Here is a 26933-nt window from a genome sequence, read left to right on the forward strand (position 1 = left end):
TCGTGGCTTTGAATCAGCGCGGTGCGATGGCCGCGGCGCGCCGGCCGCAGCGCGCCGGCCGCAGTGCGCCGGCTGCAGCAGCCGTTGTGGGATGAACCAACGGAAAAGGAAGACCTTTCTCTCTGCCTCTCTCTCTCTCACTATCCACTCTGCCTTTCAAAAAAAAAAATAATAATAATAAAAATAAAATAGTTCTTTGGTATGCATGCAAAAATCCAAGTCATTTTATAGTAGACCAAAGTTTATAAGCTCAGATCATGTTAAAAAATTTTGGTGGATATTCGTGATATCAGTCACTAAATTCTTTTATTAATTTTTAAAACATTTGTTTACTTTGAAAGAGAGAGTGTTATCTTCCATCTGCTAGTGTACTTCCCAAATGCCCACAACAAGCAGGGCTGACCCAGGCCAAGGCCAGGAGCCTGGAACTCAATCTGGCTCTTCCAGGTGGGTGGCAGGGACCCGAGTACTTAAGCCATCACCTGCTGCCTCCCAGACTGCACACTGGCAAGAAGCTGGATCAGATGTGGAGCTGGGACTTAAAACCAGGCACTTCAGTATGGGATGAGGGCATCTCATGCAGCGACTAACTGCTGCTCCAAATGCCAAATGCACACCCCTATTTATTTATTTTATTTTGAAAGACAGAAAGACACACACACACAGACACACACAGACACATATCTCCCAACTGCTGGTTCCCTCCCCAGATGCCTGTAACAATCAGGGGTGAGCCAGGCAGTAGCCATACTCAATCCAGGTCTTCTCTGTGAGTAGCAGGGATCCAACTACTTGAGCCATCACCTGCTGCCTCCTAGGGTGCACATTAGCGAGAAGCTGGAATCGGGAGCAGAGCCAGGATTTGAACCCAGGCACTTGATATGGGATGCAGGCCTCCCGAATGGCATCCCCACTGAACCGTCTGGCCCTAGCCACTAGTTTCATTGATTGTGTTTTCACTGTTGAGAGGAAAGCACTTATGAGAACGTCTCCTTTACACGATAAGCTACTCCCTGCTCCTTTTTATTTCACTCTGCCCCAGCACGTGCAGTTGCCATTCCCTGTGAGTCTGTGACTTAATTTCTTTCAGTTCTTTTTTTGGCTTTGGTGCCCTGGTTATCGTTCTAATTTCTGTGTCTATTCAATTCCACATTAGTAGTCTGCCTTTGGTTTAAATTTGTTTAGGGAGCTGGTGTTGTGGTGTAGTGTGGATTAAGCTGCTGCCTGTGATGCTAGCATCCCATAGGGGTGCCGATTCAAGTCCCGGCTGCTCCACTCTGAGCCAGCTCTCTCCCTGCTAATGGCCTGGGGAAGCAGCAGAAGATGCCGCAAGTGCTTGGGATCCTGCACCCATGTAGAAGCTTCAGGCTCCTGGCTTTGGCCTGTTCCAGCCCTAGCTGTTGCAGCCATCTAGGGAATGAACCACTGGATAGAAGATGGGTCTCTCTCTCTCTCTGTGTAACTGACTTTCAAATAAATAAATCTTTTAAAAAGTACCAAGAATTTGTTCATACTTCTAAAAACTTTCTTAAAATTTATTGGGTGTGGAGATAATGAGAGATCTCCCATTTGCTGGGTCACTCCCCAAGTGCCTACAACAACCAGAGTTGGACCAGGCTGAAGGCAAGAGTCAGGAACTCAGTCTGAGTCTCCCACGAAGAGTCAACTACCTGAGCTATCACCTGCTGTCCCCCAGGGTGTGCATTAGCAGGATGCTAGAACTGGGAGTAGGACTGGGCTTGACCCTAGGCACTGTAGTATGGGATGCAGGCCCCCCAAGTGGTGTCTTACCCAAAGCCTGTCCCCAGTCCTTAGTGTTTGAGCTAGAAAAGCACAGAATTTTATTTCACTTTAGTTACCAGTTATGATTTACATAGCTGGTGCTGTAACTCGTGCTGAGTAGTACACGCATCATAAGGTTTCATCAGTGCACAGAAAAAAAACTCACTTGAACTTGAATCAGTCTGTTGTCCCTGAGTAGGACAACGATGTGTCTGTGTGTGATGCCAGAAAGGGACACAGCAATACAACAGTGAAGTGTCAGCTCACCACATCAGGAAAGTTGTGCTAAAGAGAAACATATTTCATAATGCATCAGGTGTTTTTAAAGATTTATATATAGGCCAGCGCCGCGGCACAATAGGCTAATCTTCTGCCTGCGGCGCCGGCACACCGGGTTCTAGTCCCGGTCGGGGCGCCGGATTCTGTCCCGGTTGCCCCTCTTCCAGGCCAGCTCTCTGCTGTGGCCCGGGAAGGCAGTGGAGGATGGCCCAAGTGCTTGGGCCCTGCACCCACATGAGAGACTAGGAAAAGCACCTGGCTCCTGGCTTTGGATCAGCGCGGTGCGCCTGCTGCAGCACACTGGCTGCAGCGGCCATTGGAGGATGAACCAATGGTAAAGGAAGACCTTTCTCCCTGTCTCTCTCTCTCACTGTCTACTCTGCCTGTCAAAAAAAAAAAAAAAAAAAAAAAAGATTTATATATATTTATTTGAAAGTCAGGGTTACAGAAAGAGAGAGAGAGAGAGAGAGAGATAGATTACCTCTGCTAGTTCACTCCCCCAGATGGTCATAATGGCTAGAGTCAGGAGCCAGGAGCTTCTTCCCAGGTCTGGCACATGGGTGTCTGGGTGGCAGGGGCCCAGACACTTGGACCATTTTTCACTGCTTTTCCCAGGTCATTATCAGAGAACTGGATCAGAAGTGGAGCAGCCGGGACACAAACTGGTGTTCATATGGGATGCTGGCATCTCAGGCTGTGGCTTTACTCGCTACACCTCAGTGCCAGCCTCAGTGCTGATTAGTTTTAAATTAGGATTAAATAAAATTTAAAATTGAGTTCCCAAGTTACACCAGCCACATTTCCAGTGCTTAGCAGCCACATGTGACCAGTGGCCACCTCAGGAGACAATGCAGATACAGATATGAACATTCATTGCTTTAGAGATTTATTTATTTTTGTTCCTTTGCATTTAGATAACTTTCAAATTCTGTTGCCTTTAGCTTTAAAACAAATTTATTTACTAATTAATAGTTTTAAATTTTTCATTGTATCTACCATTTTCTCACAGACTAGGAGTATTTTTGGGTACAGCTTCTTTTAAAAAAAAAGATTTATTTTTATTTATTTGAAAGAGTTACAGAGAGAGGTAGAGACAGAGAGAAAGAGAGGTCTTCCAGCCACTGATTCACTCCCCAAATGGCTGCAACGGCCATAGCTGAGCCGATCTGAAGCCAGGAGCCAAGAGCTTCTTCCAGGTCTCTCATGTGGGTGCAGGGGCCCAAGGACTTGGGCCATCTTCTACTGCCTTCCCAGGCCACAGCAGAGAGCTGGATCGGAAGAGGAGCAGCCAGGACTAGAACCATTGCCCACATGGGATGCTGGTGCTTCAGGCCAGGGCTTTAACCCGCTGCATCACAGCACCAGCCCCAAACTTCCTTTCTTAAAATTGTGTTTATTGGAGAGAGAGGGAGAGGGGGAGGGGAAGGGGGAGGGGAGAGGGAGGGAGGGAGGAAGGGAAGAAGGGAGGAAGGGAGGAAGGGAGGAAGGGAAAGACAGAGGAAGAGGGAAAAAGAGCTCCCATCTGCTGGTTCACTTCCCACATGGCTGGGGCTGAGCCAGGGCAAAGCTGGGAGGGGCAACTTATTCCAGGTCTCCCACATGGGTGGCAGGAATCCAAATACTTGAGTCATCACCTGCTGCCTCCCAGGACTGCACAGGGAGGAAGCTGGAATCAGGAGGCAGAGCTGGAAATCAAACTCAGGTGCCCGGAGATGGAAGGCAGATGTCTAACCGCTAGCTGAAGGCCTGCTCCCCAGTCTGGGTTTTATAGCTGAATCTTAGCACAGGCTCAGCATGAGCAGTCCTGTTCTAACCAGAAAGACAGCGTACCACCCAGGGGAGTCCCATACGTGTCCCTGGGTGGCTGTGAGTTCTGGGGAGTAAGGGTGGATTTGGAGTTGGGATTTGGGAGTTTAGGGATTGCATCCCGGCTGTCGTTCACTCCCTGTGTGATCGTGGGGCATTTACTTCTGTGTGGCCCAGCTCTCCCAGTTAGTGAAATGCGATGCCAGTGCCTCCTGTTCTGGGGCAGAGCAGAGAACAGATGCAACGGGAAGCCCTTATGTGTTGAAAGTGCCTTGCTCGGTGTCTGACTTTATCGTCGGCGGTGTTATGTTATTTTGGGAGCTGGAGATCTATTTCATTATGACTGCCGGTGTCCTATATCCCATTAAAAACCTTCCTCCTTTATTCTCTCACTGAAGCCAGGCTGAGCTAGAGGCAAGCAATAAAGAACTACAAAACGTCTTTAGATCATTGATTTCCAAGTCACCTTTTTTCTTCCCAGATATGAGCTAAGATAGTGTGTTTGCTGCTCTTCTAAATATTTGCCTCCATTTCCCACTTCATTTTTTAGTGTGAATCTGCTTCATCCACAGCATCTCTGTTGAAAAGATGTCAGCTCAGGATTACATCATTGGAGTTTCTTTAGAAATGCATTTTAAAAAGGAGCTGACGTTCTGGTTGTTAAGCTTTTTGAATGAGCCAGGAGATGCCTTTAACACTGCATGTAACAGCCGTGTGCTGCCCAGCAGTGTGTTTTCATATCTGAGCGGGGAGGCCAAGGACAGGGAGAAGGGCGGTGAGGAGACCAGGCCATGCCTTGCCTCCTTGAAAAGCTCTGCGGGAAAGTAGTGTCCTTTCTACATCCAGCGACAGTGCACTAAGAAGGGAGACTGACCCTCTGTCACCTGCCAGGCTGATCAAGACAAGCCCGGAGCTGGCCGAGTCCTGCACCTGGTTCCCTGAGTCCTATGTGATTTACCCAACCACTCTCAAGACTCCGGTTGCTCCAGCACAGAATGGCATCCAGCCGCCGGTCCACAACACAAGGACAGATGAAAGAGAATTCTTCCTGGCTTCTTACAACAGAAAGAAAGAGGAAGGGGAGGGCAATGTTTGGATCGCAAAGTCATCAGCTGGTGCCAAGGGTGAGTCCCTATTGCTGATCCCTCTTGTTCCCTGTTGGTTCCCGTCATGCTTTGTTCAATGGTGAATTCTATTTTTAAAAAATATTTATTTGTTTATAATCATCTACTTGAAAGGTAGAGTGCAGAAAGGGAGGGATCTTCCATCTGCTGGTTCACCCCCAAATGCCTGCCACAGCCAGGGTTTGCTGGGACCAAACCAAAGCGTCTCCCAGGTGGGTGGCAGGGGCCCAAGCACTTCAGCCATCATCTGCTGTCTTGCCAGGGTGCATGAGCAGGAAGCTGGATCGGAAGCAGAGTAACCAGGGCTCAGACTGGCCCTCTGATATGGGATGTGCACATCCCAAGTGGCAACCTAACCTGTTGTGCCACAACTCCCACCTGCATTGCATAAGATTTTAATAATTTCTGTTAGGGAATGACTGTTCTAATCTGAATCATCGAGAGTAGAGACCACATCTTTCTCTCATTGGTTCACCCCCCAAATGGCCTCTACGGCCACTGCGCTGTGCTGATCCGAAGCCAGGAGCCAGGTGCTTCCTCCTGGTCTCCCATGCGGGTGCAGGGCCCAAGCACTTGGGCCATCCTCCACTGCCCTCCCAGGCCACAGCAGAGAGCTGGACTGGAAGAGGAGCAACTGGGACTAGTACCCGGCACCCCAACCGGTACTAGAACCTGGGGTGACGGCACCACAGGCGTAGGATTAGCCTATTGAGCCGCGGCACCGGCCTGTTTATATGGTTTTAAATATCTGTCTATGCACGGATGTGTTCTGAATGTTCACCTCTGGTCCAGGTCTGTCCCTTTAAGCTCTGTCTTCACTGGCACCCTCACCATCTCTAAGAGGCATTTCAACTTAATGTGTCGGATGCCGGACTCCTCGCTTGCCCCACTGTGCCCGGCCTGCCCCTCTTCCAGTCTCCTCACTTAGTGTAAGATCCCACCGTTTGCCGGGTTGCTGAAGCCCAGCATCTGCAATTCATCCTTGGCTGCTCTTTGCTTTGCAGTCTTGACCTAATGCATTAGCAAGTCTTGCTAGCTCTGCTGTCAGAATATATTCTGAGTTGGGCTTTCTCTTGCCGTTTCTATTGCTGTCACTCTAAATTAAAGCCACCACTCTGTGTGGTGTAACGACACCATCTGCTCACAGCTGGCTGCCCTCTTCCCAGATAGAGTGGTGCTTTAAAAACAGATATGTTAGTGTGACTGCTCAAGACCAACCAGCTGGCTTCCTGACGCAGTTAGAATCAACTCCAGGTTCCTGGCGGTAGTCTACACCGTTACACGTTTGCTCACCTGTCTGCTCTCGTCTCCTTCCGGCCTTGCTCACTGCACTGGGTACACACGAAGTCTGCCGTGGCCCTCAAGTGCTCTGAAGCTAAGTACCTGGAATGCACTTACATGGATTATTTTCTGTGTATCTCAGCTCAGCTCTTGCCTCGTCAGAAACGGCTTTCCTCACCCCCAGGTCCATTGCGTTTGTCCCTTTCCTCTGCTGTTTTTCCCACCTTGTACTAACCCCTTCCTAGCTCTGTGTTACTATTTGTTTCTCTGTCTCATAAGCTCATGTCATCACAGACTTTTTGAAAATTTCTATTTCGTTCATCTTTGTACCCTCCTTGTAGGCACTCAGTAAACGTGTGTTAGATGAGTGCGTAGAAGGGGTGAGGTTATAGTAGTAACTCGGGCTTAAAACCAGTAGTTCCCAACGTAGTGAGCATATGAACAGCCTCTCTCTCTAATGACCATCATTTGCTCATTGAAAATCATTCCATCGGGACTTACTTCCTCTTCTGTTGCCTTGGAGACCAGGTACTCGTTTCTGTCCTGGGGTCCGGTGGGCCTCATCTCCTTAGCCACCACCCATATGATAGGAGGGCATCGTCTGGGTCTCCTGGGATGGGAGAGCTGGGCTCCGGCCGTGAGCCAGGTGCCTCCTCTTTACCTCTTGTGACCTCTTCTCCATTCCTGTCCCCCGCTTTGGTCCTAACTGCAGAGGGGGAGTGGAAGAGGAAATAGGCATCCATGGTATTCCAGAGTTTTCCTGAGGATTTGGGCTTGGGGTCAGAAAGGGCTTTGTGAGGACACGTGTGTGGTCCCTGGGTTCTCCCCAAGCCAAGTCTTAGCGGGAGGCCCAGTAGCAGGGAGAGACACAGAGAGAAGAAAATGCTGGAGAATTTTCACTTTAGGAGTGGAGGTAAGTGGTGGATAATTGTTTGGGAAGTATGAAATGAAACCAACAGAATAAATGGAAGACTTTTATCCTGTTAGACAAGCAGCTTAGTGCCTACCCCATGCTTGGGATGGTTGGGTCGGGATCACGCCCCTGTTCAGCAGTTCCACCGCCCATGTCTGACCTGAGCTACCTTCACCTCTTGCCTGGAGCATGTCTCCCTGTGTGGCCTCCTGTCCGTGGCCATTCCCCAGAGCCTGTGAAAGCCGGCAGGCGTGGTAGACCACGTCCCATCCGTGCCACGCAGCACGTGGCACCCCACAGAGGTTCAGTGTTGGGTGAATGGGTGAATGTTTGGAATTACAAGAGCAAATAAGATAGATTTGATCTCTTGCTCTCATGGCCCCACAATTTAGTCCTAAGGATAGTTAGTGATACACCTGTTTCCAAATGGGAACAGCAGTGGTAAAAATGACCATGACCTTGAAGCTTCTTAAAAATCTCAGAATTCCTTCATCCTTTCTGCATGTTTAGTTCATGAGAATATAGACATATAAATGATGTTAACACACAGAAACAAGCTATTCTAGTGTCCAAATCTAACAAAATAAATTTGGCTTTTAAGTATCATTTTACACTTATCAGAAAACAAACACCTTTAATGACAGTTCATAGCCCTGTGCAAAAGCAATAGGAAGACAGAGAGCAAGAGCCATAAAAAGTATGGATTGTTTGAACAAGTAATCTCATTCCTGAAACATGCTCTGAATAAATACTGACAAAGAAACATGAGTGAGCTACAGCAAATCCTCCTCATAGCCTAGCAAGTCAGTAAATCAATGTGTAACTTTGTGCCATCCATATGGTGGGGTTATTTTAAACATTTATTTATTTATTTGAAAGTCATATAGTGACACAGAGAGAGACTGATTGGTTGGTTGATTGATTGAATGATTTTCTACCCACTGCTTCTCTCCCCAAATGGCCGCAATGGCCAGGTCTGAGCCAGGCTGAAATCAGAAGCCAGGAACTCATCTCCCACAAGCACTTGGGTTGTCTTCTGCTGCCTTCCCAGGTACATTGGCAAGGATTGGAAGCAGAGCAGCTGGGACTTGAACCAGTGCCCTGATGATGGGATGCTGGTGTCCCAAGTGACAGCTTAGCCTGCCATGCCACAGCTCCAGCCCCATGCTGGGAGTTTTTCAGACACTAACATAATTGTGAAATTAATTTGGAAATAGTGAAAATATTGAGAATATAAAATGAAAAAAGGACACTAAAGAGTTCACTGTGTTTGAAACAGGCTTTTCCTATATGTAAACAAGAAAGTAATGTAAGAATTTAAGGAGTCCATGCTGTGATGGGGCAGGTAAAGCCATGACAACAGTATCCCATATGGGCACCGGTTTGAGTCCCGGTTACGCCATTTCCAGTCCAGCTCTCTTCTATGGCCTGGGAAAGCAATGGAAGATGGCCCAGGTGTTTGGACCCCTGCACCCATCGGGGAGACCTGAATGAAGCTTCTGGCTTCTGGCTTTGGATCGGCGCAGCTCCAGCTGTTGCATCCATTTGGGGACTGAACCAGCGGATGGAAATCTTCTCTATCTCTCTGTCTCTCCTCTGCCTTTCTGTAACTCTGCCTTTCAAATAAATAGAATAAATCTTTTTTTTAAAAAAAAGGAAAGACATATACTATATTCACAGGTTGTAGGACTCAATTATAGTAACTTAATTCCTATCAAAGTCTCAGGAAGGCTTTTGTGCACATGTGAGCCTTCTTCTAAAATTCCTGTGGAAAGGCAGAGGCTTAGCAGTTTTGAAAAAGGACAGCGTGGAAATAATCATCTGCCTGGTATTAAGGCACGCGATATAGCTTTGTGTGTAATATGTTGTGTTCATGGAAGGATAGAAATAGAAATAAGCCAGTAGAAGAGATAGGAGTGTGCAAAAATAGACCCAAATATGCATGCCCACCCAATTTTTTACAAGGGTACAAAGGCCATTCAGTAGAGGAAGGATACATTTTTCTGACAAATGTGCTTGTGCTCTATAAGGTGTTTTGCACCATATGCAAAACAGAAACAGGAACATCAGTGTAAACCTCACACCTCCTGCAGTAACTCAAAGCAGATTATGGACTTAAACATGAAACTAAATATTGGGGTGGGAGGACAGATTAAGAGTGAGGCAAAAGATTCTTAAACTTGATCCCAGTGTAAAATCCATAAAAGTAAAAATTAGTAAGTTGAACTACGTCAGAATAAAACTTTTGCTCTATGAAAAAAAAATCCCATTAAGAGACTGAAAAGCTTTAGACTGAGATGGGATTTCCAAACCATATATGTAATATAAATAGAGGATTCAGATCTAGAATAAACAACTTTAAAAATTTTTATTAATATAAAGAGAATAGATTTCATGTATTTCATAGAAAAGTTCCAAGACAACTTTTAAAACTTAACAGTAAACAACAATAGACACACAATCCAACTAGAAAATGAGCAAAAGGTGTAAAAATACATTTCTTTATAGAAGTTGCAGAGATGGAAAGCAAATATGTGAGATTTTCCATATCATTAACCATTAAGAAAATGCAAAGGAAAACCACAACACACTGCTGCTCCTATTGAAATGGCTAAAATAAGCAACGGCAACAACAGCAACTACTGGCAAGGACCTAGAGAAACTGGCTGTTATATTCTGCTAGCAGAATGAGCGGATGATTGAATAAAGTGTTGTGAACTAAAACCATTGAATTCTATTCACAAGTAAAAAGAAATCAGACAGTGATACACACAGTAATTTGGATGAATCTCTAGGGAATTATGCATGGTGGAAAGAGCTAATCCTAAAAGATCACATATTATATAATTCTGTTTATGTTTTGAAATGACAGAATTATAGAAATGGAGGGCAGATCAGTGGTTATTGGGGAGGGAAGTGTAGCTTTCAAAGGACCATGGGATTTACCCATGCAATAGTGGAACTGTTCAGAATTGGAGAAGATGCTTGCAAATCGTGTCAGATGAGGGACCTGTATCCTGAAATTTTTTCAAAAACTGTTATAACTCAGTAATAAAAAAGACAAATAATTCCATCAAGAAACAGATAAGAATCTGAATAGACATTTCCCTAAAGAATATACCCAAATAGCCAGTGAGCACATGGGACAGGTGCAACATGGTGAGTCCCTGGGAAATGCAAACCAAAAACACAATGAGATACCACGTCCTGCCCATTAGGATGGCTGTAATCAAGAAGACAGATGATAACAAGGCTGTACAAGGATGTGAAGAAATTGGAGTTACTGGTGGGATGTAAGATTGTGCACAATGGAAAACAGGTTGGTGATTTCTCAGAAAGCTACACATAGAACTATAGCATAATCTAGCTATTCCACTCCTAGGCATATTCCCAAGGAATTGAAAACATATTTCCACACAAAAGCTTATGTGTAGATCTTTATAGCAGTGTTATTAATAAGAGCCAAAGAACAGTAAAAACAACACAAATGTTCATCAGTTGATGAGTGAATGAATCAACAAAATGTGGTTTGGTCATACATTGAAACAGTATGTAGCCATACAAAGGAATTAAGTAGTGATACATGCTACACCACGGATAAACTTCAAAAGCTTCAAAAGCTTCGTGTTAAGTAAAATTAGCCAGATACGAAAGGCTCCTTCCTATATGAGTCCATTTATATGAAATGTCCGCAAGAGGAAAAATCTATGGAGACAGAGAAATAGATGAGTGGTTGTCAGGTGCTGAGGTAAGGAGGAAATGGGGAGTGACGGCTAATGGGCACAGAGCCTTGCAGGGGAGGTGATTAGAATGTTCTAGATTGTAGTGATGGTTGCAAATTTTGAATGTTCTAAAAGCCATTGAGTTGCTTTTGGTGTGTTAGGTGAAGGCATCCTCATTTCCTCCGAGGCCTCGGAACTTCTGGATTTCATAGACAACCAAGGCCAAGTGCACGTGATCCAGAAATACCTTGAGCGCCCTCTGCTTCTGGAACCAGGCCACCGCAAGTTTGACATTCGGTAATGCGCCAGCATCCGTAGTTTTGGTTTCTGTTCTGAAAAAGCAGGCAGTGGTGTATGGTAAGGATGCACGCATGGAGAATGAGCAAGTGTTTGCCGTGTTTAATGCTGGCACGGAGTGCAGCTGAGTGGAACAGAGCTTCTGCACCGAATGGTCTATTTTTCTTTCAATATTTTTTTTCTTTCTAGAAAATCTTACTAAAACTATAGTTTTCCTTTTTAACAATATTCTCTCTATGAAAATGACTCTGGGTGCAAACAGAAGAGTATAAATGCATGGGGCTTGCATATGAAAGAAGCTGTGAGGCCGGTGCCGCAGCTCACTAGGCTAATCCTCCACCTGCGGCTCCAGCACCCTGGGTTCTAGTCCTGGTTAGGGCGCCGGATTCTGTCCCGGTTGCTCCTCTTCCAGTCCAGCTCTCTGCTGTGGCCAGGGAGGGCAGTGGAGGATGGCCCAAGTGCTTGGGCCCTGCACCCGCATGGGAGACCAGGAGGAAGCACCTGGCTCCTGGTTTCGGATTGGCGCAGCACACCAGCCATAGCGGCCATTTGGGGGGGTGAACCAATGGAAGGAAGACCATTGTCTCTGTCTCTCTCTTTCACTGTCTAACTCTGCCTGTCAAAAAAAAAAAAAAAATACAAAAAAGAAAAGAAAGAAGCTGAGAGACATGCACAGCCCACACAGCTGAGCCACAGCAGGCTGCGTGGCGGTGCCCAGGAGTGTGTCCCACCTGTATGGGTTTGAAGAGTACACCTGAGGTTTGGGGACTGTAAGCCTCAAGCAAAGGGCCTGCCTGGAGAGAGGTGTGTGGTGCTCGCCCGAGCTCCGCGGCTCGCCCTCGGCCCCCTGTCATCTCCTCACCAACAACCTGTAGTCTCTGATGCCTTCCTAGTGATGGGCTGCTGCTTGAACGTCAGTGGTCCGCCAGATCAGCTCCAACAGGAACACTCCTCCTCTAGAGATGATGGCAAGGACACACGGGGCAAGTGGGTTTTCAGAGTTAGCCTGAAAGCCCGCCGAAACTCTCCATGGGGCTGTGTCTTTCTGATGAGCCCACGTGTCCTTGTCACTTACGGTGCGATGCTTTGATTGCCTCGTTGTAGTGACAGCCCACCACCTTGGCTTATGTCGCTTTGGGACTTAGCTTCTCTCCCAATTCCCCCCATTTCCCCAGCCAGAGCTGCGCCGATCCGAAGCCAGGAGCCAGGAGCTTCTTCCAGGTCTCCCACGTGTGTGCGGGGGCCCAAGGACTTGGATATAAACATGGGTGTAGAAGTTTTCAACAAGTTCATGGGAAAAATAGAATTAAAAGATTAGTTTATTTTGATACAAAAAAAAACCTTTGAAATCCGTGTGTATTTTTTCACAGTACACAATTTTTGTGAACTGTTTGAAGACCCCCTCATGGGTCTGGATTTCAAAATTGTTTGCGCCAAAATCAACTTTTAATTCCATTTCCCACTGACGTTTTGAAATACCTTGGGGTGACTGGAGAACTTTAGATGATGAGTCAGTGGAGTAAGAGAGCGTTTTATTGAATTGCAGAAGCTGGGTCTTGGTGGATCATCAGTATAACATCTACCTCTATAGAGAGGGCGTGCTGCGGACTGCCTCAGAGCCATATCACATGGACAATTTCCAAGACAAAACGTGCCATCTGACCAACCACTGCATTCAGAAGGAGTACTCGAAGAACTACGGCAAGTATGAAGAAGGCAATGAGATGTTCTTCGAGGAGTTCAATCAGTACCTAACAAGTGCTTTGAACATCACCCTGGAAAGTAGCATTCTACTTCAAATCAAACAAATAATAAGGTAACTTCACTGTGTCTTTTCCCTCTGTGTGCTTCTTGAAGAAGGTTTGGGTGTTTATGCCTTACAAGGAATGCTTCCATTTAAGTTGTCAAAGAGATGAGTAAAAATGGTTTGTCTATCCTTTATTTTTTCTTTTGATATCTGTAGGATCTAATCTATAATTATGTCACATGTTTCATCCTAACAGTGAGCATTTATATTTTCTCCCTGATTTGCTTTGACTATTGGCTCATGGTTTATCAATGTTAATAATTTTTCTAAAAAATCAGCATTTGACTTTGATTCTATTTATTGTTTTATTTTCAGTTTCTCTGGTTTATGTTCATCATTTCCTTTTTGTGGCCTTCTTTTTTCTCTTAAGGTAAAATATTTTCTTGAAATAAAATATAGCATTTTTTTATTATTATTTAAAGATTTATTTATTTATTTGAAAGAGTTACACAGAGAGAGGAGGAGAGGCAGAGAGAGAGAGAGAGCAAGCTTCCATCCAATGGTTCACTTCCCAACTGGCTGCAATGGCCGGAGCTGCGCCAATCTGAAGCCAGGAGCCAGGAGCTTCCTCTGAATCCCCACATGGGTGCAGGGGCCCAAGGACTTGGACCATCTTCTACTGCTTTCCCAGGCCATAGCAGAGAGCTGGATCGGAAGTGGTGCAGCCGGGGCTCGAACCAGTGCCTGCATGGGATGTCGGCACTGCAGATGGCAGCTTTACCCGTTATGCCACAGCGCCGGCCCCTAAAGTATAATATTTTAATGTAGTCAGTTTCCTTCCAGCACTGCCTGAGCTACATCTCCGAGATTTTCCTGTACTGTGTTTTACTTTCCAGTTTACTAGAATATTTTGTAATTTCCCTTGTGACTTCATCTTTGACTCATGTGTGATTTAGAAACTTTTGTTTGATATCCAAATATTTGAGGATTTTCCCATGGTAGTCAGAGGAATGCATTTTGTATGGCTTCAGGTCTTGAAGGTTTGTTTCATGGCCCAGAATGTGGTCTCTCTCAGTGAAAGTTTCGTGTACACTGGAAGAACATATATTGTGCTGTAGCTGGACAGAGTCTTATGTTAATGCCAGTGAGGTCAAGGCGGCTGGTAATGTTGTCAAGTCTGTACTGCTCTGTACAAGCAAGAGGACCAACACTGGTGCCTCCACGCATAATTACAGACTTGTCGATGTTGAGTATTGGGCATGTGTCTTTTGTTTTTGTTTGTGTGACTGGTCTAGAGGTTATAATATACAAATCTGATATATTTCACAACCTTCTTAGAGTTAACAACTTACCACTAAAAATAAAATGCAAAAATCTTGTAACCGTACTCGTTAACCTTTTATGTTGCTGCTTTGTTTCCTGCCTTTCCTGGCTTTTGTCCAGAATCATTTTCCTTATTGTTAAAAAAAATTTATTCTTGGTACTTTTATTTTTAGATCATGCCTACACAAATATCTTCAAGCATTTCCCATATGTGTGTGTGTGTGCATACATATATACACATATATATATATATTTAAGATTTTTTTATTTGTTTGAAAGGTAGAGTTACAGAGAGAGGCAGGTAGAGAAGAGAGAGAGATCTTTTATCTGCTGGTTCACTTCTCAAATGGCTACAAGGGCTGGGGCTGGGCCAGGCCAAAGCCAGGAGCCAGGTCTCCCATGTTGGTACAGGGGCCCAAGTTCTTAGACTGTCTTCTAAGGCTTTCCCTTCCATTGCCTTCCCAGGGGCATTAACAGGGAGCCAGATTGGAAGTGGAGCAGTCGGGACTCGAACTGGCCCCCATAGGGGGCCTACTATGCCGCAGCACCAGCCCCTCTCCTGGTACTTTTTAAGTAGGGTCACCAGGTGATGCATTATCTGAGTTATTTATCTGTTAATAAATTTGTCACTGTGTGTAAAGCAGATTTGCTCTGGCAGTAGATTTCTAGCTCAGTAGTTAGTGTTGCCACTTTGAATGTCACCTGCCACTGTCTTGTGCCATCCCCAGTTTCTGCTGAGAAGTCAGCTGAAATCTGTCTTATTTTTAATGTGCAGGGTATTTCAAAACGTTTATAGAAAATGGAATTAAAGGATAAGTTTGTTTGGGTGCAAAAAAATTTTGCAATCCATACATATCAGGGGTCTTCAGAGAATTCATGGGAAATAAGTATTTTGAAAAAACTGCATGGATATCAACATTCTTATATAAAGTCTGGCAGAATTAGCACAGCAGTTGGAGTCTCATTTTCTTCGGGAATTCTGAGTGATTAGAATTCTGACACCACAAAAATGAAATTTCTGGAAAAAGAATTCCTATTTTAGGCAAAGTGTATATTAGGAATTCGCTGCGCCCCCTCATTGTTCTGTGCTGTTAGAGGGTTGCTCCCTGGGTCCTGTGCATGCGCCTCAGCCTCGGGTTTTCTTCTGATCCATCTGTCCTCCCCCTCACTTCCCACAGCAGGGAAAACAACACATGCTATACACAGTCTAGGGTGATTAAAATAAATCCTTTAATGCAAGATTATTAATCTTGAGCTTTCAGCAGATGAAAAATAATTCTTAGTTTCGAGTTGGTTCTGACTCACTCTCACGGTTTTTCCTTTTTTTATTTTATCTATTTTTTTGAAAGGGAGAGGGAGGAAGGGAGGGAGGGAGGAAGGGAGGAAGAGAGAAAGAGAGAGAGAGGGAGAGAGAGATCAGTCTTCCATCTGCTGGTTCTCTCCCCAAGTGCTTGCAGCAGCGGGGACTGGGCCAGGCTGTAGCAGGAGCATGGAGCTCTACCCAGGGGTCCCAAATTGGTGATAGGCACCCAGGCACTTGAGCCATCATCTGCAGCTTCCCAGAGTGCGCATTAACAGGAAGCTGGATGGGAGGTGGACACAGGCCCCCTCCCAGGCTCTCTGCTACAGGGTGCAGGTGTCCCAAGTGGTAGCTCGACCTGCAGGACCGTCAGGCCCGCCCTCGCAGAGTATAAGGCTTCTCTTACTTTTTCATCCTTCAGTATTTTGGTTGCTGTCTCTCTTACCAAGAGCATCTATTGACCTTTTCAACTTTTTATAATTCTAATATTTCAAAGGGTATTTTAATTAAAGCCAAAGTTAAGGGCTGGTACTGTGGCTTAGCTGGTAAAGTCATCATCTGCAGTGCCAGCATCCCATATGGGTGCTGGTTCAAGTCCCAGCTGCTCCACTTCCGATCCAGCTCTCTGCTATGGCCTGGGAAGGCAGTAGAAGATGGCCCAAGTCCTTGGGCCCCTGCACTCACATGGGAGACCCAGAAGAAGCTCCTGGCTCCTGGCTTTGGATCGGCGCAGCTCCAGCCATTGTGGCCAATTGGGGAGTGAACCAGCGGATGGAAGCTTGCGTGCTCTCTCTCTCTCTGCCTTGCCTACTCTCTCTGTGTGTGTAACTCTAACTTTCAAATAAATAAATAAAATCTTAAAAAAAAAAAAAAAGTAGAGGTGCAGCTGTGACTAGAACAGGCACCCATATGGGATGCCAGTGCCACAGGCGGAGGATTAACCTGAGCCACAGTGCTGACCCCTGTAATTGGTTTTCAAGTGGCTAATCTATCTACAATTTTCTTTTTGAGGTTTCATTGTATTTATTTGAAAGACAAAGTTACAGAGAGGGACAAATAGAGAGAGAGCGTCCATCTACTGCTTTACTTCCCAGATGGCCACAATGGCCAGGGCTGAGCCAGGCCAAAGCCACGAGCTTCTTCCAGATCTCCCATAGGGTAGCAGGGGCCTACGCACGTGGGCCATCTTCTGCTGCTTTCCTAGGTGCATTAACAGTGAGCAGGATTGGAAGTGGAGCAGCCAGGACTTGAACCAGCACCTCCCTCTTTGAAACTCCGCCTTTCAAACAAAAAAATATGAAAGTCATGAGTGAAAACCTGGCTGTAAGGTTGCATCTTGGGGGTGGGCGTTGTGACACAGCAGATTAAGCCACCATCTGCCATGCCAGCATCCTGAGGGGCACGGGTTAGAGTCTCAGCTTCTCTACTTCAAGTCCAGCTCCCTGCTTATGTGCCTGAGAAGGCAGCAGAAAATGGCCCAAGTGCTTGGACCCCTGCACTCATGGGGGAGACCCAGATGAGGCTTATGGCTCCTGGCTGTGGCCTGGCCCAGCTCCAGCTGTTGTGGCCAACTGGGGACTGAACCAGTGGATAGAAGATCTCTTTGTCTCTCATTTGTCTCTGAAACTCTGCCTTTCAAATAAATAAATGATCCTTTTAAAGATATGAATCTTTTGGGCCGGCGCCGCAGCTCACTAGGCTAATCCTCCGCCTAGCGGCGCCGGCACACAGGGTTCTAGTCCCGGTCGGGGCGCCGGATTCTGTCCCGGTTGCCCCTCTTCCAGTCCAGCTCTCTGCTGTGGCCAGGGAGTGCAGTGGAGGATGGCCCAAGTGCTTGGGCCCTGCACCCCATGGGAGACCAGGAAAAGCACCTGGCTCCTGGCTCCTGCCATCGGATCAGCGCAGTGCGCCGGCCGCAGCGCGCCGGCCGCGGCGGCCATTGGAGGGTGAACCAACGGCAAAAGGAAGACCTTTCTCTCTCTGTCTCTCTCTCTTACTGTCCACTCTGCCTGTCAAATAAAAAATAAATAAATAAATAAATAAAGAATGATTTAAAAAATAAAATAATAATAAAAAAAGACATATGAATCTTTTAAAAAAAAAAAGAAAGAGATGCATTTTAGAGCCAGCCGTGTGGACACCAGTTCCCTGCATCTTTTCCTTTCTAAATACATAGCCGTGTGGGAGGACAGGTATCAGTTATTGTTGGTCATCCTACAGTAATCATGACATATTTTGCCCCCATCTTCAATGGAGGGAGAAATCAGGGAAGATGGTCATAAAACAAATGATGCAGCTTCTCTGGCATGGTTATAATAGATAGCAGGTATTCGTAACTAGTAGATTTGTGATTATCACAATGATAAATTAATGAGATGATGACTGTTCCTATAAGTAACATTTATAACATGCTTCCTAGGTGCCAGGAGTTGTGCTAAGTTCCTTATGTAATTATCTCATTGAACAATCTGCGCACTAAGAGTAGGTACTGTTTTCACCCTCAACTTTATGGGTAAGGGACTCAAAGTTTGGCCAAGAAAGGATAAAAAAATTTGCCTGGGGTTCTGACCTGACCTCTGATCTTATGTGCTATATGTTTCTGAGTTTCACTTTAAATGTTTTTTCTGTGTCTCTGGAATCCCCCAATTTTTTTCAGAAAGTAGTTGATGCTCATAATACTTCTATACTATTTTTTTTTTAATTTTTTTTAATGACAGAGTTACAGACAGTGAGAGGGAGAGACAGAGAGAAAGGTCTTCTTTCCATTGGTTCACCCCCCAAATGGCCGCTATGGCCGGCGCTGTGCCGATCCAAAGCCAGGAGCCAGGTGCTTCCTCCTGGTCTCCCATGCGGGTGGCACTTGGGCCATCCTCCACTGCCTTCCCGGGCCACAGCAGAGAGCTGGACTGGAAGAGGAGCAACCGGGACTGGAACCTGGCACCCATACGGGATGCTGGCGCCGCAGGCGGAGGATTAACCAAGTGAGCCACGGTGCCGGCTCCTCTATATTTCAATATTTGGTAAAATATGTACAGCTTTCTAATCTTTTTAATTAACAGTCGTGTGGCTTTAGAACTTGAGCTAGTGAAAGAAATTACTGAGACCAACATTCTGTTTTGCAAATTCTGCAAAACTTTATCAGATGGTCCCCATTCTCTACAAGGCAGAAGTACGTGGAAGTGTTTTCTTTCTCATAAACCAGCGTGGCAGCAGCCCAGCTGTTGGAGCAGTCTGCATGTACAGAGGCCACAGGGCTCAGTGCTGTGCTGCTCATGGGGCCGGAGGAAGCAGCCTTTGCCCGGAAGAACATGCGTGCTTACAGAGTTTTCCAGCTAATTTCTAGATAAAGCTGCATTCTCTTGAATAATCTGTTGGTGAGACATTTATTTATTTATTTATTTATTTTTGAAGATTTATTTATTTGAAAGCAGGGTGACGAGAGAGGGAAGAAGAGACAGAGATCTTCCATCCCCTGGTTCACCCCCTCAAATGACTGCAGCAGCCAGGGCTGGGCCAGGCCAAAGGCAGAAGCCAGGAACTCTGTCCTGGTCTCCCACATGGGTGCAGGGGCCATCCTCCACTGCTCTCCCAGGCGCCGTAGCAGGGATCTGGATCAGAAGTGGAGCAGCCAGGATTCGAAGCAGCACAGTGATACAGGATGCCAGTGACGCAAATGGCAGCTTCACCTGCTGCACCACAGTGCTAGCTCCTGGGGACAAATTTAAAAGAGAGGCTTAAGTCCGAGCCGGTTTTTATGTGTACTTGCTTTAAAACCTTGCTGGCGCGTCTCAGGTGTTCCTGCTGCCTGGAGCACCCTGTTCTCAGCACACTGTCTCCTCCTGCCCTGCAGGAGCTGCCTCATGAGCGTGGAGCCCGCCATCAGCACCAAGTACCTCCCTTACCAGAGCTTCCAGCTGTTTGGCTTCGACTTCATGGTGGACGAGGAGCTGAAAGTCTGGCTCATTGAGGTCAACGGCGCCCCTGCTTGTGCTCAGTAAGCCTGAGGAGGTTGTGTTGTGAGCCGTGGGAGGTGGGGCGGGCAGCTGTCTTGGTGAGGGGGTGAGCGCGCGTGCCCAGAGGGTCAGGCGGAGGCCCTTTGCTGCCAGGGAGGGCGTCACAGCGATGCGAATGTTCTGGGAGGACGCCGGCTGGCGGGGGCTTTGCTGAGTTGTTTCCTTTGCCATCTCCTCTCTGTGTTGAGCAGTTGCTCCATGCTCAGGAGGGTGGTGGGCCTGCTAACTGCCAGGGACCCTCTCATGTGGCTGCAGGGTCCTTCGAGGGGGCCTCATCCCGGCCACCCCGCAGAAACAGTTCTTGGAAGGTCACCAGCCATGTCCTTCCTGGCAGGTCCGGCCTCTCCTTCCTGTGCTCGCATCCCGGGGCCTGTGGGCAGCATTGGAGGCAGCTGGCCAGCCCTTGCCGAGATGCCCTGACTGTGCTTCAGTGCACAGAGCGCTGGGCAGACCTGCCTTGGGGAGCGTGGGCAAGCGTGCTTTCCTCTCTTCCTCATTAACCCTGGTCTTAGCCCTGGGTGTCCCTCTGTCTCGGCTACCCCGTCTCTGCAATCTCATCAGCTTGATGATTGTTAAACTACCGAATGACACCGCGGTGCAGGCTTGCAGACTGCCCTCTCCACCCGCCTTGCTGGCCTCCTGTCAAGACTCCCGCGGGTCTGATAGGCACTTCCTTATCCCGACTTCCCCATCCTCAGGAAGTGGCCACCAATCCCCTGGCGCCCAGAACAGCAGCCAAGTCCCGCCTCCCGCTTCCCTGCAGGGCTCTGTGGGTTCTGCCTCCAGCCTGCTCCATCCTCTTGCCCTGCACCCCCACTGCTGTTGCCCTTGCACAGGTCACGTGCCATCACTGGGGAGGCTTTTGCAGAGAGCCTAACTGGATTTCCACTTCTGCTCTTGCCTCCATAAAACACGTCTTCCCTAGAGCAGCCAGCACTGTGAGTTGGAGACGACTTCCCATTTCACCTGGGATAAAAGCCAGAGCAGGCCGGTGCCACGGCTCACTAGGCTAATCCTCCGTCTTGCGGCACCGGCACACCTGGTTCTAGTCCTGGTCGGGGCGCCGGATTCTGTCCCGGTTGCCCCTCTTCCAGGCCAGCTCCCTGCTGTGGCCCGGGAGTGCAGTGGAGGATGGCCCAAGTGCTTGGGCCCTGCACCCCTTGGGAGACCAGGAGAAGCACCTGGCTCCTGCTTTCGGATCAGCACGGTGCGCCGGCCTCAGCGCGCCAGCCGTGGCGGCCATTGGAGGGTGAACCAATGGCAAAGGAAGACCTTTCTCTCTGTCTCTCTCTCTCACTGTCCACTCTGCCTGTCAAAAAAAAAAAAAAAAAAAAAAAAAAAAAAAAAAAAAGCCAGAGCCTTCCTGCAGCTGCAGGGTCACTGCTTCGCCTCCCTCTGCAGCTTCACCCCGAGCATCCTTACCCTTGAGGGCTCTCGTCTGCCATGGGGCCTTTGCGCTTGCTGTCGCTCCCCTGCCAGTCTTACCATGGCTGGGTTCCTTGGTTCAGGGAAGCTGTCTCTGAACAATCCCATGTCTGAATTTCTCACCGTAGTACTTTCCTTCTTTGAACTCTTCAAATTAACTCATTTTTTATTTTCTTTCTAGAACATGTTCACCATGAAGGCCATAGCTTTGTTTTTCTCATTGTCTGTTGAGTCCCACAGCCTAGCACAGTGCTGGTACATCTATTTTAAAATTTTTTTTAAGATTTATTTATTTGAAAGGCAAAGTTACAGAGAGGAAGGGGCAGAGAAAGAGAAAGGTCTTCCATCCACTGGTTCACTCCCCAAATGGCTTCAACAGTTGGAGCTGCACAGATCCGAAGCCAGGAGCCAGGAGCTTCTTCCAGGTCTTCCATACTATGCAGGGGCCCAAGGACTTGGGCTGTCTTTTACTGCTTTTCCAGGCCATAGCAGAGAGCTGGATCAGAAATGGAGCAGCCAGGACTTGAACCGAAGCCCATATGGGATGCTGGCGCTGCAGGCAGCAGCTTTACCTGCTACACCACAGTGCTGGCCCCAGCATATCTAGTTCTTGTACATAATTAGTTAAATGAGCAAGGTGCATGTTCCTTATTAACACTGCAAGTCATCTGGCTCAGAAGTTGCTTGAGTTCGACTTAAACAGAATCATCGTTGTAGCGTCCTTCTATTCCCTCATGAATTTCGTGCTGAAAGACAGAAGGTTTCTCAGTTGCGCCATCCTGGCACATAATGTGGAAGGGGAGAGCTCAGAGAGTGTCCACAGGGATGCTTTAAGGGGGCAGAGTGGGAGTACCAGAGACAGGGATACCATCATGTCTCGGTGTTGGCTCAAGGGCCAGAATCTAAAATGCAGTCAGGCACACACATGTAGAATGGAAGAAGGGAAGAAAGTCGCCCCACCTTTGGGGGCTGGGCGAGGTAAATGAGTCTCTTTGACTTTACCCCTGAAGCTCATTTGGATGATATCCAGGCAGTTTCTCCAGGGTAGCTCTTTTTAAGCAGAATTATCCTGTATCAAAGTGCAGGCCATCTCCTGCGGTCCTTACAAGGCCGAGCACTTCAGTAGAGACCGGACACTTTATTTAGTATTGGCCCTAAAGGCTTTGGGTATAAGCCTGTGGGTATAGGAAGTAAGAGGCATGCAGACAAGGAGAAGGGGGGAGGCGGAGACACAGTGCCTCCTCCTCAGTTGAGTTACTCCCTTTCCCCACCAGAAGCACTCCCGTGCCCCTCGCAGAAATGCCTCTGTTTCATTCAAGAAGTCTGCAGGAGCCTCTGGTTCTAGGGCCTGGCTGAGGCCTCTCGTGATTATGCATCAGTGTTCAGTCTTCTTGGGCTCTGCTCCCCGGCCCCCACGCAGCCTCTCCGTGTCTGCGGGATTCCCTCCAGTGCCTTGAATCTCTACCTCCATCGGTTCTCTCACTCCCTCTCCCTCTCCCTCCTCCGTTCTCTGTCTCACTGTTCATTTTCCACGTCTCGGCTTAGCTGCCTCTCTTGGGGAATCTTTTCCAGTGTCTCCTCAACCGTACTGGGTCAGTCCATTTCCTGGAGGTGCCTGCCCTTCCTTATACACCTGACCAGGTCAACAAGATGTCCCTTCTCTGCTGTTGAATCTGCCTCTTCCCAACCACGCAGGTTGTCTGTGTGGTTCATAGTGAGAACATCCATGCATATTGAACTGTTTTATCTTCCTCCACTGCCTCCTGCAGTATTTGTATGTCAAATGGGAACCAGCTTTATAAATATGGTCATGAGATGGGATGGACGGAGCAGATTTTGGTCAAAAATGATTTTTCACTTAGGATGTTGCTGAGCATCCCCAGTGACATTTTTCAAATGCGTTTCAGGAGGCTGTATGCGGAGCTGTGCCAGGGCATCGTGGACATAGCCATATCCAGTGTCTTCCCGCCCCCCGACGTGCAGCAGCCGCAGCCCCCGCCGGCTGCATTCATCAAGCTGTGAGCCGTGGGGGTGCTCAGAGCTGCCTTGGGAAAAACACGGCGTCCTGCCGCAGGGAAGCTGGGACGACTGCTCCTGTTCACACCGACACGGAGGAAGGAAGGGCAGCTGGAGCCGGCGTGACGGAAGAGGGCTTGCCAGAAGCGGAGGCGACCGCGCCCAGAGCACGCTGCTCACCACTTCCCAGGTGGGGCGCAGCGCTCCGCAGGGCTCTTGAAAACGGAAGCCAAAGTCTCTGAGCAGAGTGGAATTCTTCTAAGAGGAAAAAACCAGCAGGAGTTGGGTTATTTTGTGTTCTTGTGCTTTAGAAAACTCTGCTAAGGCAGCATGGCAAGCAGAACCTCATCTCCCTGGGAATGCAGACGGCTGGGACCATGGCTGGTGTCTTTTCCACCGGCTACAGACTTAGTGCCTTAGCTCTGCACCCGGCTGCAGTGCCACTGCCCTGGGACAGGCATCGGATGTTAGCGCGGTCTGGGGGCTGCCCGTGTGTTCCTTGCTCACCCTCTCTACCACACCTCTGCCCCCTAGATGCTGGACAAGCATGCACCAACAGCCCTTAGTCTCCTGCCACGTGCTGGCCTCTGCCAGGGCGGGTCACCCTCAGCACCTTCCATCATGGCGGTTGGCCGGTCACCTGCCAGGGTTCCTGAGGGTTGGGCACCAAAACGGCACACCCTGCTCTTGGTCTGCTCTCTGCATGTTTTAGAAACAGCAGCAAGTTTGCCCCCTGTGAGCATCACAGAAGCATGAGAGAAAAAAAAAATACCATATCTTGCTTTACTTAATAGGTTGGGTATGGTGGGACTTTGCTATAAGATGATTCGCAGTTACCTTTGCTTTTTTAAGCCAGAATTCTAAATTGCAGTTTTGCAAAGTTCCCTTTCCTTCCTGTTTTGTTTTGTTTTGTTTTTCAAGTACAGATTTGTAAAAACTTCTCCGGGGAGTCAGGAGAAAGAATTAGACTCCTTATGCCCTCCCCGAGTGACCCTGCCCCAGACAGTCTGCTTTCCCCCTTTGTGTTCTGTGTCCCAGGCGCCCCCTGCAGAAGCTGGAGGGGCCGCTTTGGTCACCAGAAGGGTTCTGGGTGTGCTGTGTCCGCAGGCATCAGGAGAGGCCATCTGTGCGAGTGACTGCTCTTTTTCACTGGCCACGTTGTGGTTTCTCAGCTCCAGGCCGCGTCCTGTAAGCCTGAGCCACACAGCACACAGGTTCTGTTGGCCAGTTGTCTCCATGTCCTGGTTCGACTCATGGGAAAGGTAGCTTCAGAAAGTTCAAAGAAGATGAAATTAAAGATAAGTTTATTTTGATGCAAAAAAACTTTGAGATCTATGCATACATGGGGTCTTCAGAAATTGGAAAATGATGGGTCATTTTTGCACCAGAGTAAATTCGTCTTTTCATTTCACTTTTCTGTGAAGTTTTTGAAACAGCTTTGTATTTCGTAGGCTTTTCAGGAAGCCGCACTAATGGTGGGAAGAACAACTGGCATTTGTGTTCCATGTGAGCCCAGTTAACAGGCTCTTAGAGTGTCCCAGAAATCAGAGCAGACCCATTGAAACACACACACACACACACACACGCACACACCCTTAGAAACGTGTTGGGTGCTTTCTGTGTGCATTCGTGTGCTCCTTTATTCGTTTCTCCTTGGAACAAGTAGTTCTGCAGTGAGTGAGACTTTGGCAAAGAGAAGGAAAAGCAATACCTCAAATATGATGAGATATAGAAGCTCACAATGAAAAGACTGATCATGGTAGAACTGATGTAACAGAGGCAGCAGTGGGGATAGGCCTGGATGTGTTGCTTTGGGAGGAAGTGAAGAAAGGCGTAACTGAGTTGATTGTTGTAGGGATTTGGAATTACAGAAGAGAAATCCTGGGGGTTACCCAGAATGTGGATGATACGGCTTGCATCCAGAGCCTGTGTCAGTGGTGAACAGTCCTGGAGCCCAGTGTAGCTGATGGGTTGGTGTCGGGGCTCATGGATGCGAAAGGAGTGAGATCTAATTAGATCATGGGACAGTGTGCACTCATTTAGAAAGCTGAGGGTGCTGGGTCCTGGGTGTGTCTAGGTGGGCTGGTAACAGGGAAAGCATGGAGGCTTTTTTGTGCTGTTGCAGGCTAACACAGGCTCAGACTTAGCCTTTTGTACCCCAGTTACAGTGCCATTGGAGAGTTTTCCAGCTCTTACAAGTGGCAGAGCGGAGAATCTGTATTTTAGGAAGTCTGTGAATCCTGATGGGTTTTCTAAGAAACCTGAATCACTAATGATTCTGTGAGGGAAGTAAGGCCCTAAAAAACAGAAAAAGTTACTGTTCATTCCTCACATTGTGTCGAATAGGTATCTCTGGTTTGCATTTATTTCCAATTTGGTGGGAGGGTTGACTCAGAACGGTCCCCTACCCCCTCCCTTGGTGTCCTTGGCACTGGTGATCATGCCTGGCCCCCCAGTCTTCCTCTGTTGAGTCCATGTGGGTGTTGCCATTTGCTGGGGGAGGAGGCACAAATGTGTTTGAAGATGCTGATTCCAGTCTTGGCTCTGTTGCTTGTGCGAGCGGCAGCCGAGCCCGTTAACCTCTCTGTGCCTTAGTTTCTTATCTCACGGGAGAGATCCTTGCCTGACCCGAGGACTACCTCAAGGGCTTGTAGTGAGGACAGGTGAGAGTCTGAGACTCAAGAACCTTCAGTACTAAGGTTCTCAGCGCTGACTGCATGCTGGAGTAACTAGTGAAGCTTCTAAAAAATGTTGATGCCCGCACCCCCTGGCCCTCCCCCACCCTTGGCCAATTAACCAGAACCTCAGGCAGCAAGTACACCTCCAGATGGCTCACCCCACTGCCTGAGACGCAAGGACGCACACCTCGGAAGCACTGCATAAGGCTTACGCTTCTTAACAGATTCCTCCTTGGGAAACGTAGACATGTCTGGAGGAAATGCTGACACCTGTATTCATGATTATTCGAGTATCGTCTGAGCTGGTTCTCTGTTTTTCACTAAGCATCTGGAAGACTCAAATAAGCTTTCATTTATTCCGTGTATGAAGCCTTGGCAACCAGTGTAAACAGATGTGGATTTATAAATCTTCTAAATACATGTTACTTATACTCCCTTGTACTTAACTGCTGTGCTAATTACAAACTCCATTTTCCCAAGGACACGTTAGTGCCTCCGTGTCTGTGATGCAGTGGAGCAGGCGTGGGCGTATTCGTCAGCCAGCGCGACAGTGGCTGGGAGTGCCGGGAATGTGCTGGGACAGACGGAGCCAGCAAGGGCCCCTGAAGCCACCATGTGTGTGTTTATTAACAGTCAAGGCCATGTGTTGAGCAAGGGTGGATCCAGCCTTCCTGCGAGTGTGGTAGAGGTGGGGGCTGGGCTCCTCCAGGGAAGACAGGGCACGAAGTGGATCCCGTATGTAGCATGTGGATACTGTGGAGAACATCTAGTGATGTTCGTGTCTCTCTGATCCTGGACAGAGTCTGTACCTAAGAGGAAATGACTTCTGAAATAAGGCAGTTTATGAATGTTTAAAATGCCTGGAGCATTAAAGTAATGATATTTCAACTGTTGTTGTCGGCTTTGCTTCTGTCATCCTAGTGTGCATTGACTGTGCTATGATGTCACTGGTTATTTAAATCCCTGATACTGTTACCCTCAGGTAGGCAGACTTTTTCAGTAAATGACTAGACAGCAAATGGGCTGGGGTTTGGAAGCCAGATAGAATCTGTCTTACAGCCTTTGCTCCCCTCCCCCAATTCTTCAATGAAAGAGCAAAAACAATTCTAAGCTTGCAAGCCATACAAACACAGGCCAGATGTGGCCAAAGATGGTCCTTCTAAACTGATGAGCCGCTCTAAAGTGAAGTGTTTAAACAATTGCAGCTGCCAAAACCCAGGCCGTTGT

General features: G+C 47.7%; 1 protein-coding gene across 1 annotated transcript in view; it reads left to right on the plus strand.

The window, feature by feature from the left end:
• The window catches only part of TTL (tubulin tyrosine ligase), a 35086-nt gene extending 8492 nt beyond the window's left edge, over positions 1–26594 (plus strand). The window contains exons 3-7 of the mRNA XM_008254086.5: positions 4759–4991; positions 11069–11204; positions 12751–13020; positions 19425–19568; positions 22920–26594. Coding sequence (XP_008252308.3) covers positions 4759–4991; positions 11069–11204; positions 12751–13020; positions 19425–19568; positions 22920–23034 — 898 coding nt within the window. The 3' untranslated portion in view covers positions 23035–26594. The remainder of the gene's footprint in view (positions 1–4758; positions 4992–11068; positions 11205–12750; positions 13021–19424; positions 19569–22919) is intronic.
• Positions 26595–26933: the final 339 nt, after the last annotated feature.

Source organism: Oryctolagus cuniculus, chromosome 2 (assembly GCF_051225735.1).
Source record: "Oryctolagus cuniculus isolate XC-2025 breed Fujian yellow rabbit chromosome 2, ASM5122573v1, whole genome shotgun sequence".
NCBI classification, from domain to species: domain Eukaryota; kingdom Metazoa; phylum Chordata; class Mammalia; order Lagomorpha; family Leporidae; genus Oryctolagus; species Oryctolagus cuniculus.